This window comes from Hippocampus comes, unplaced genomic scaffold (assembly GCF_001891065.2).
Source record: "Hippocampus comes isolate QL1 unplaced genomic scaffold, H_comes_QL1_v1.1 scaffold101, whole genome shotgun sequence".
NCBI classification, from domain to species: domain Eukaryota; kingdom Metazoa; phylum Chordata; class Actinopteri; order Syngnathiformes; family Syngnathidae; genus Hippocampus; species Hippocampus comes.
In genome coordinates, this window is record NW_017805451.1 from 98,237 (window position 1) to 109,872 (window position 11,636).

Here is an 11,636-nt window from a genome sequence, read left to right on the forward strand (position 1 = left end):
TATATATATATATATATTTTTTTTTTGTGCCTTTTTCTTTTTTTTAATTGAAGAGCAAAACCACGGTACGATTGTTAAAGCTTTCACATAAAACCCGCAAACTTTTGTGTGTCATTTTTGTGTGTGAGAATGCTCGTGTGAATTGCATATTTCCCTCCGCGCCCTTTTCCAGATCACAGCAAAACCCGGGACTGCACGCCAGCCAGTCTATAAAACTTGTTGCCGAGCCCCACAAGTTGCACATTAGTTCAGAGGTTGAGCGGTTGGCATACGCTTGCTTTCTATTACTGACAACAACTGTGTGTGGAAATGGCCACATCTAACCAGAGGACAACGCTCCAAGCCGATAATAGCCAAGTGTTATGACGACAAAGCCTGGCACTTTGTTCATTGCGCAAGTGATCTCATGTGCCGACTTCATCTGAAAATAAGTGCCGATCCCACGTTAATGCTTGATGGGAATCAGGAAGCTCCTCCCGAAGACACAAATGCAGGAAGCGCACACAGTCACATCACCCGCTACCCTTTCGCTCAATCTTCACAGCACCTCCCTTTTGGATCAATTTCATGCCACTTTGCCCTGTCTCTCTTACATCATGCTTCTTGTTTTTTTTTTTTCTGTCCTTCCGCCTTTGTGGCTTCTGCTTGGCAAAGCTGATGCTAAAAATACTCAAATAAAATCGTATGTTGGTGTTCAATTTATTCACTGCTGACAAAGGAATGTTTGTGGAGTATTTCAAATTTAGGGCTCTATTTTAAGACTCTGTTTGACACTTCAAATGCGACCGATGTAATCAAAGTGAGGCACGTGGCCCCCGTTTGTTAAGATTTGATGTACTGCAGTACGAAGTGAAAGAATCTGTCTGGCCGAGCTGAGGACAGGAGACAGGACCAATTTACACAGAATCAATTTCCAACTAAAAGACTACAAAACTCTCCTTGCAATCATCTGATCCTATTTGCATCTGTTCCGCATCGCGGCCTGATCCATTCGGACCAAGAAACGTGTGATGTTTCAAGGATTAAAACACATTAGGGAGGTGAAACAACAACAGTACCTCTGTATAAGGTCTTCCAGCCTCTTCCCGTGCTCCTCGTCCAGTTGCAGCTGCTTCCGCCGTGCCTCCTCTTGTTCTGCTGCCATTCCCTGGAGGAGCCATCGCTCCCGCGTGGCTTTGGACTGCAAACAGATATCTCAGGTAAGTTTCTAAATATAGAGCTCGAGGGAGAACATGGCACTCTTGTCTTGAACAAGCTCCAACTGAAGAGTCAAAACAGCTTTGACATCCCGGATGTAACTCTGGTAATCAGATGAGAGTTGGGAACTATGTTTCAATCTGTATATCCTCGCACTGTCACACTTCCATGAACTATTTCTGGTCCCGTTGAACAACATCCATGAATTCATTTGAAAATCCGCTGATCGAGTTTCCGACACATCCATTTGAGCTGATTAGTGCAAAGGATAGACTAAACCGGTGTATGGTCGTCAGTCACTTGCAGTGATTTTGCACTAGAGCAATGGAAATCGATCCCACACCATCTAAAACAAAAATGTGATGTTGAAATGCATTTTTTTTTCCATCTCATTTGAAAGGCTACCTGGATCCAAACATCTCATGAAAGCTGCAGTTGGCTGGCAACCAATCCATGGTGTACCCCACCTCTCGCCCAAAGTCAGCTGGAGTCCAAAAGAGTCCACCATGAACACTTTGCTTCAACTATGGACGTTCACCGTCACACATTGAGCTGCTTGTCTCCAAATGTTCGAAATGACAATGCCAAAAAATGTCCACACACAATGAGCGCGCAAACAAATCCACATATGAGTCACCACACACAATGCTGAGACGAGTCCGTGACATTATACCACCTGCTGTCAGTTTGCGACAGCTGAGGTATTTGGTTGTTTGCATGTGCGTATTTGTGATTGCTTCCCTCACAGACAACCAAGCAAACCTCACACCACATCTGCCGAGGGTGGCGTGCCACATGGTTGAAGTTGCATTACAATGGCCTTTCTTTACCAAATTCAATCAACACAATATGTTAAAATACCTTTTAGACATAATGAAACTTTACCAATTCCTGATGGATGACTGGCTCTCAATTTAGCCTTTCTTTCCATTTGACTGCCTCACAGTTTAAAGGATTTGAATCTGGGATGGGGCCTTCCATTGTGGACGTAGATTTTTTTTTTTTCTCTCTGAATACAAAACAGCATTCCAAAAGCAGGCACGTTAGGCTAATTGGCCACTCACAATTTAACATCGGTGAAAATAGTTGTTTGTCTCTCTGCATGTGCCTTGTTACTGACTTACGACCAGTCCAGCATCGTACCCCGCCTCTTGCCCAAAGTCAGATGGAAAAGGCCGCAGCTGTTATTTCCTCTTGTGATTCTCCAGACACTTTTGCTATTTCTCTCACACTGTTGAGTCCATGACCTGAAACCTCATTAACCCTTTTATGCACCCTGTAACCTGATAACAACTGAATAAACATACGTGAAAACCTGTAACCATTGTAAATAGCACAGCCACTTTATGCTGTGTTTTCTATGCTATTGCTAATTTATTATATTTGTTTGACAAATATATTGCTATATTTTATATTGCACTTATATTGAACTGTGTACAGTTCTTTTCTGAAACATTTCTTTTGTGCAATGAAACACTTTGTTTTTATCTCCCCTCCCCCCCTATTTTGCTGCTATAGACTGCAAATTTCCCCAGTGTGGGACAAATAAAGGTTACCTTATCTTAACTTAACATGATAAGCTGTCCATTGTAGTGGCCGCTGTCCCTTAAAGGGTTAAGTCTCCGAAAACTTGGATAGTAAGGTAACGAAGACCCTCCTTACTGCTCGTGGTAAAAAAATGAAAAAAAAAAAAAACATTGGTGCAGGCCACACTTGACTATGAAATTTGATATAACGACATAACTTGTTCACAGACCAGTGCATCCAATCACAGAGGCCCAGCTGTCCTTATCAAATCATTGGATTGTAGTCTAGTTTTCTTTTCTCAGGGCACCAAGCCCCTGGAGGCTGTACTACAAAGCTTGCTTCATGCCGCTTGGCTGCGTGGCACTCAGACATAATGGCCATTTGATGGGACTGTGTGACCAGATGCTGATTACATCAAGTCGGCTGCTGGTTGGTGTATGCATGAACAGTAAACACGGCAGAGTGCTGACTCAAGGAGGGCTGTTGCGCTCAATAAAGCGACGTGTCCGATAGTGCAGATTCCGCCTTCACGACACTATTGATTGTTTTCATCAGTTGGTTTAAAAAAGATCATTTTATTGGCGCGCCATTACATAATGAGGGAAAAACGGTAGGTTAATTTCGGCCTTATATTTTTCAACATATGCAGACTCAGCATTTTAAAATCTTGCAACTGAGCCTTTATGGACCGAATGACATCAAACATTGGCTTGGGAAAAACTTGCAAAGACTTTTTGTAACCTTGAAAAAGCTTTTGTTGGAGTTGATAGTAGCAATGGGGGGGAAAAAAAATCCTCAATACTTTTCAATTATTTATGTGAGGTCAAAACATAATGGTGGACCTCCCTGTGGTGGGTGTGCATTTACGCACAGAGTTTATGTTGCTGGAAAACAATTCATATGAACTTAAAATCGTGTTTTATGTTTCATCTATTAATAGTAAGTTCTTGTGAGAGCACATCGCTTGATGCGCGTATTAGCACGAAGGACTCCGGTGCATTGAACACGGCACTTTAATAGCCAGAAACAGAAGGTGCGCATGGCTTCAATCAACAATCCTTTGTCAATGTTTCCATAACTGCGTGTTTAAAGCTGGAAACCACCAGTAGTCAGGATTCAAATTTCCTAATAAAGGACTCTTATAAGCCAAGCTCTTTCATTCGAGAAAGGAATGTAATTTATTTCCACTGGCTGGATAATTATGGCAAAGCAGCAACATGAGGTCATTTTCCCACGCATTCTACATCTCAGCAGCATTTGAAATCAATTCACAGAGGTGGAGCTGAATCCGTATGTCCAGATACCGTAATCCAGGCTGATGTCACATCAACTCGAAATGGTGGACTATCAGTACGAACGGGAGTTAAGGTTGATGTGATTTGTGACCGGATATTTGAAGTTCTGATCATGAGTGAGGTCTCGGGACTCTTTTATCACTAGCTGAAATGTTGAAGAGCTCAATCTATATTACGCTCTGTTGTCTACAGGTATTTTTAAAACTAAAAACCATGTAGTCGCCCAGTTCCCACAGATAAATAGTTCCCATTTGAGTGAATAATGAATGTTTCAAACAGGCACCCACCTTGAGATGTTGTAGCTGCAAAACCAAATCATCAAGCTGCCTTCTCTTGTCTTCGATCTCGGCTTGACGTTTTCGCTTTTCCTGCGTAACACAAAACAGCGAATATTAAAATCCAACAATTGTTACATTCATCCATCACTCTTCTATACCGCCTGTCCTCAGTTAGGTTCTCGTCTGAACTGAAGCCTTTTTGTTTGGTGACCTTGGGCAAGAGGCCAGTTACACTCTGCAGTGATCACCAGCCAATCACAAATATAGAATAAATATATATTCACGGAGGCGGCCCAGTGGTCCAGTGGTAAGCGCGTCGACCTCACAGTGCAGAGGTACTGGGTTCAATTCCAGCTCCAGTCTCCCGGTGTGGAGTTTGCATGTTCTCCCCGGGCCTGCGTGGGTTTTCTCCGGGTACTCCGGTTTCCTCCCACATTTCAAAAACATGCATGTCAGGCTGACTGAACAACACCTAGGTATAAATGTGTGCGTGGATGGTTGTTAGTCTCTGTGTGCCCTGCGATTGGCTGGCAACCAGTTCAGGGTGGGATCGGTTCCAGCACCCCCTGGGACCATTTTCGGAAAACGGATGGATGGATATACGTATATTCACACTGACGGACAATTTGGAGTCTTCAACTGGCCTGAGAAGCATGTTCTTTGAACAGGGGGAACACGCAAACCCCACACGGGTCCAACGAGTTGTTTCAACAACACAGCAAATGGAAACAATGAGAGCAAATGTTGGAGGTCAAACGCCTTCAAAAACTGACAGGGCTAAGGATTCACCTGTTATCTCGAGAGGAATAACCCACTTCAGTCCTCGAAAGAGAGAAACCAGTGCTTGACCTTGAACTTGGAAGAGAGGTGCTTAACAGGGGTCAACATGAATGAGGGCGAGGGTGGGAAAAAAAAAAAGGAAATGGAAAAGGAAAATGCAATCGAAGATGGCAATGTGAAGCAGCTGTCGACAAAAATACATGGGAACGTAAACAAGATGGCGTAGCCCTGCGTGGGGTAGAAGGGCATGGGAGTTTGTGGACATCTCTCTCATACTCACACACTTCCTGTTTGCTTGAAATGATCACAGAAACCCCCCAAAATGCGCATGAACATTCGAGCCATTTGTGGAGTGAGCAAAAACCTACAGTACAAGAAACAGATTCAAAACAACTTTATGAGAAAAATAAAAGGTAACATTAAGAACAGATGATATACAAAAAAATGGAGTGAGCTTTTCTGCACTATTCTAACTCCAATAAGATTTCTGGCAAAGAGACCAGTGTAGATGGTTGGACAAAAACATTTAGTGCTGAGTCTGCTGTTCCCACCCTTTCATTTTGCACTCAAATTGTATGTTTTGTGATTCCCCCGACATAGTACATTTTTGCTAATTTGCCTCCGCTCGCCCTTTGGCCAACAGACTCAGAATGGACACAGGTTGCTGCTGCTTCAACTTAACACAATGGATAGGACAAATCAATGAGAAGAGTGAAAACAAGCTGGCTTTATCAGGTTTGCCGGGAGAACGGTTCATGATATCATGGAATGAGAGTGCAACAGAGGGTATGCGGCGCCGAGGTGGGGGGACAAAGGGGTAGTCTTGTAGGAAAAATTGACACTGCGTCTACATTGGCTGCAGTACAATGCAACATAATCTGCACCAAAAGAAATCCACACAGACGCACACACACGTACTCAAAAAGACATTCTTCCAAGTGGTAGCAAAAAAATAAATAAAAAAAATAAAAATGCCATGAGCACTTCATCTGTACACAATCTTTTTTTTTGTTGTTGTTGAATTTACTCGCTTTTATTTAATCAAATGGTTGCATGAAATAAAATCTTGTGGATCCATTTTGTTTTTGGTTTTTTTTTTTCATAGACTATACATCAACACACCATTATTTTCACTGGGTGTGTGTGCGTGTCATTCGGAGTCTCATCCAAACTATTTGGACACGAGACCTCTTCTGTGGTCATCTCTAGAAACAATCTATTTTTTGAACATTTACGGTGATATTAACAGCTGATCTATTATGTGTTTTGAAATTGACTTAAACAAAGTTGTTACTGGTGTAACCTGTTTTTTGACTATTTTGTGTGGATTTTTACAGTACGAGTCAAAATGACCCACAACATAATCAATGTGATTTTTTTTCAACTATATATGAGGGTTAAAAGCAAATCCACAACACTGACAGTAGTTTGTCCCAGAGCGCACACCATCCTCCTCCTCGGGAAAATATGTTGACATTCTTGAAGACACATTAATAGCTTCCCACAATCTGACTCAGTGAGGGTTTGTCTAAACTTGGCCCGCAGTAGCAACAGTTGACCCTCATGCACAGATAATCACTTGTGCTACTGGTGACACACTTCAAGAAGAAGAAAAAAAGTATCAAATAAGAATTTGATACAAAACTTCAACTCCATCTTAGTCATCAAGAAAACATCAGTGGATATTCCATAACTAGGACAAGATTGACAGATACACTGAAAAAAAAGGTGCGTTAATTTTACTCTATTTTATTATGTAGCGGCACGCAAACGAATCATCTGGCTTTCGTAACATTTTTTTAAGGAGATGTTGAAAAAAACTATCTGGATCCAGAGGATTTCATTTTGTGCAATCTCTTGATGAAATAAAACTGAGAAAATTCAACACATGTCAAGTGGTTGCACCAAAAAATTTAATTCTTGCTCCAGATACATTTTTAAGTAAATTTAAGTAGACTATACATACACATACTTAAAAAAGTGTACCCAGATCCGGATTATTTTATTTTGTGCACCCACTAACAATAAAAAGAAGTAAATTCAACAACAACAACAAACTTTTTCAGTGTGTGTACACGCATAATTCTAAAGTTAGTTTTCCATAATGTGTTCCCTTCTCAGGTAAGGATGCCTCAGTCACATCATCCATTGGAAGGGAATGAAATGTCTCATCAATAATCATTTAAAGGTTGGAACATAAAGTACCTTGAATAAAGTTTGTGCTTATATATTTGGTCATAAAGTTGAAAAACGCCTTGGAAGTTGCACAAAATTTCAGCAAGAGAATATTGCATTATACAAACCGTCAAGCGAGATAAGGTTGTACCACTGATCGTGAAGAGACCAGAGGTACGACAACAGAAGCCTCACATTCTGCACATTCCAACACACCCAAACAAAACATCTCCCTGACGAAGATCATCTTCCGTTCAGCCAAATGCCGTACGGTACTGAGCACCGGCGTAGGCACGCAGCTCAAACGGACCGTTCATGTCCCGTTCTATGGCTGTGCTCATCATTTAGTATGTTTTCACATCTCTTGAACATGCTATGTGTGGTACAGTCTATAAAGCTCACAATGTATCGAATGACAACAAGACCCCCCCCCCACCCCCCTGCTGGTTTCATCAGACCTTAAGCTACCTACTAACATTTTCCGTAATATTAAGTATCATGGAAATACCCAAATAAGTACACCATCCGGGCTCCATCTGTCAGCATTCCACTCCCTCCCGTGTCATTTACATGCAGCCCAATCACATTCGCAGACGCGACTATTCCATTGGGCCAAAACAGCTGCAGCTTATTTTGGATGGCATGTCATGCCTGTCGTGTCTGGGACCCCTACGACCTAATACACTAACCTCCCAGCCCATCCCCTTTGCCTGTACCCTATACAGAGACTCCCATAATGCCCTCAATGAGAGCATCTTATTACCATGTATGCGTTGCTGCGACTATAAGATCCAATCGGTTCAGTTGCTTGTTCTAGTTTGTCACCTATTGACTATATCTACCGTATTTTTCGGATTATACGTCGCTCCCGACTGTAAATCGGAAGGAAAAAAACATATATAAGTCGCACTGGAGTATAAGTCACATTTTTGGGGGAAATTTATTTGATAAAATCCAACACCAAAAACATACATGTCATCTTGAAAGGCAATTTAAAATAAAATGAAATAGAGAACAACAGGTTGAATAAGTGTACGGTATACTAACGTTACATTACTGACATGCCTGGTAATGTCAGTAACGACGTAACATATTAAGAGTTATTCAGATAACTAACTCTAGCATAAATAACATGCTAACAAGTTTACCAAACTATCAGTTTCACTCCAAATCACTAAATCCAATGAAATCTTCATCCTCGGTGTCACTTTCAAACAACTCCCCAAACTCGGGAGGTAAACGATGCACCACTTCCTCTTCTACGTCACTTACGTCAGACTCATCGTCGATTTATCAACACATGCTGAGAGCGCCCTCTTGTGGTTTAATGTGAAAATAACGTGAAATGACAATCATGTGTTAATAATTTCACACATAAGTCGCTCCAGAGTATAAGTCGCACCCCTGGCCAAACTATGAAAAAAACTGCGACTTATACTCCGGAAAATACGGTATTCACAAAATGACCAAAGCGACACCGTGTACTGATGTACACAATTGATGCGATCATGTGGACGATGGATCATACATCTTTTAGCTTTGTTGGAGTGATGTTTTCCAGTATACTAGTTTGGTACCGGCGTACTGATGTACACAATTGATGCGATCGGAGTGATGTTTTCCAGTATACTAGTTTGGTACCGGTATTTATTATTTTTTTTGTTGCATTTTTTTGGCTCATTGATATGATGACACTGAGTCTACCGAACGGTTCACTTATCGATAGTCTTTCATTCAAAAATGATTTGGAACATTTTAATACTGAAAAAGTGACTTACGGAAAGGAGAAAATTGTGATTAAGTAACCAGCACAGTGTTGCTGACGGCATAGCCCCCCATTTCTTTTTACGACTTCTGACGCAGTCCATTACGCCGCTCCGCCAACAAACGCAGACCGGTCACAAATCTCAGCACATGCCAATGCTGCTCCTCACATCCCCCCTGCTTCTCACTCTGATCCACTGACTTCCCGCTGTAAGCCCCCCCACTAAGTGGATCCAGAAAGTGTTCGGCATCCGTTACCATTTCTTTTTAGTCAGACTGGGAGCAATCTGTGGTTGAACCCGGGCGCTTTCGTAGTTAAAGCGTCATTATTTTTACAAGATTGTAAAAATGAGTTTTCCAGAGGTTGGCTTTTTGATCTCAAACTTTGATCCGCCGCAGTTCCTGTCTTGCGGCCAGTGCCTGCAGACGTCATGCCTCCCCAAAAAAGGCACACATACTCTCACACTGGAAAAAAGGATTGTGGCATGTTTGAGGGCAGCTGAAAGTCCAAAGTGCTGAGGTCATCTGTGTAAACATGCCCCAGACACAGCAGTAGTAGCAACATGTTCACACGTTAGCCATGGATTTGCAGTATAACCTCCCGCGCTGCTCCTCGCGCCGTGAGCAATGGCTAATTAGAAAGCTGTTGCACTCGCCAGTCATTGGTTCATCTTGAAACCACAGACATGCACGCACACACATACACAAACATACACTGAGCCACACGTGTAATCAGTTCTTTAGGAAACCCTGACCAGACTCTACTCCCCCAACGACGATAATTACAAGTTAGGACCATGCCAATTACAGACCTGAATTTAAGAGCATGACATCAACTTAATCTGACCAATTAGTAACCACAGAAACTGGCACCGTTAGCATCCGATAGGCCGTAATCACATTCCGACAGTGGGAAGTCTCGTTTGTGTGTTTGACAGTCAACAGACTGATGAACACAACACAACACAGCACATCCTCTGCTGCGCTGAATGAATAATGCTCTCAACGTGACCCTGATATCATCTTCTGAGTGTCGTGATTTAATAAAATTTGGCTTTCAGACGTGTAGCACATGTCTATGAAATAGTTATTAAAACAATTATACTGTTGAAGTATGTCAAAAGGGGGTGGCGGCTTGGGCAGCAGGATCAAGGATTGGTTCTGTATTATCCAAATAGTGCATGTCTAAATCTTTGGCATGGTTCCCCACAAGAATTTTTTGTGATATTAAAAGGGGGGAAATTATGGAAATTAAATTTTGCTGTGTCAGGCACAATTACCCATCCAGTCGTCATGGTGATGAAAGCTATACTCAGCCTTGGAACACCTCACAGCAGACGTGTGAGCAGGGTTTGATTTGCATGAGACACAACTGCCCCTTTGAGAGTGGCTGATTTCAGCAGGGATTTTAAAAAAAGGGTGAAAGTGTGCAGCACGGTAATTCTTAATCCTTGGGGTATTCAGACAAAAGTAGGTCACAGACATTTTTAAGACACTTTATAATTGTTTTGTGAAATAAATAAATACATAAATATAATATATATTTTCTATATTTCAAATGATTCTTTTGTACTTTTAATCCATCCATCCATTAAAAGCACAGGAAGGGGTCAGGCCTGGACTGATTGCCAGCCAACTGCAAGGAGCAAAAATGCCAAACCCTTTTCCAAAAACTGTTATTCTTTCATGTAATAATCAAAGCTTGTGATGTACGGGATTGAAGCCCTACAGCTAAGGGAGTTGGCGTTTCTCAATCTTTACAGTTGGATTCCACTTTGTAGTAATATACTGGAACCTAAAATCTGAAGTGCTACCTCGTTCAGAAATCCTGCAATGACATACTCTAATAGTGCCGATTGTTATTGTCATAATTTTCAGGACATCGTGAGAGTAAACTCGATTGACCATTAGCTCACAGCTTTATTCATGAGTTGCCCACCATGATGTAGCCTCTGCGTTCCATGGACATTATGCTTGCAGCTGTTTGCTCCCTCACAGAAGCTTTCTATTTAAATGGATGAAATATGACAAGGGTCTGGCGGCACACTGGTACATGTGGTTAGCGCGTTTCCCTGACACTGGTCTGAATCTTGGCTTCCGCCCTCCTGTCCCCTGCCCCTGCTTGTGTGGGTTTTCTGTAGGTACACCATTGCTTATAAGTGTGAATGTGATTTTCATGACCAAAATGTTTTTCTCCAAAATCGACAGATGTCGACTTTTCAGTTTGTCTTTCATTCAATTTCCGTCCTATTTATTATTCACATTAATGTTCATGTACTCCTGTCTGTCAACCCCATGTAATCACTAGCAGCCATGTATGTTTACGTCATACCGGAACTTGGAATACTTCTTGCTTCAGTGCATATGAATGTTGCAAAATGTAGTCCTACTAGCAGAGATGAGCATTCCGTCCCTGCAATGGAACAGTCCGTCTGTGCGTCCCAGACGGATGCCTATTTTTTTGGACAGATGACTAGAAGTTTTTTAAACGAACTAAGCAAGGACGGAAGTGGGTTTTCGTCCATCCCTTTAATCGGCATTCAAGATGGGCGGGGCTACGGTGAATGTATGGAGCAGAGTAAGTGTTGGCTCGTCTGTAGGATATTAATCCCCCCCCCCC

The 11,636-nt window shown here is 42.0% G+C and overlaps 1 protein-coding gene across 4 annotated transcripts in view; it reads right to left on the minus strand.

The window, feature by feature from the left end:
- Positions 1 to 11,636, minus strand: part of palm2akap2 (PALM2 and AKAP2 fusion) — a 73,879-nt gene that overhangs the window by 43,942 nt on the left and 18,301 nt on the right. For all 4 annotated transcript variants that reach the window (XM_019874050.1, XM_019874048.1, XM_019874052.1 and 1 more), the window contains 2 exons: positions 4,307 to 4,387; positions 1,059 to 1,180 (listed from right to left, as the gene is read on the minus strand). In XM_019874050.1, coding sequence (XP_019729609.1) covers positions 1,059 to 1,180; positions 4,307 to 4,387 — 203 coding nt within the window. The remainder of the gene's footprint in view (positions 1 to 1,058; positions 1,181 to 4,306; positions 4,388 to 11,636) is intronic.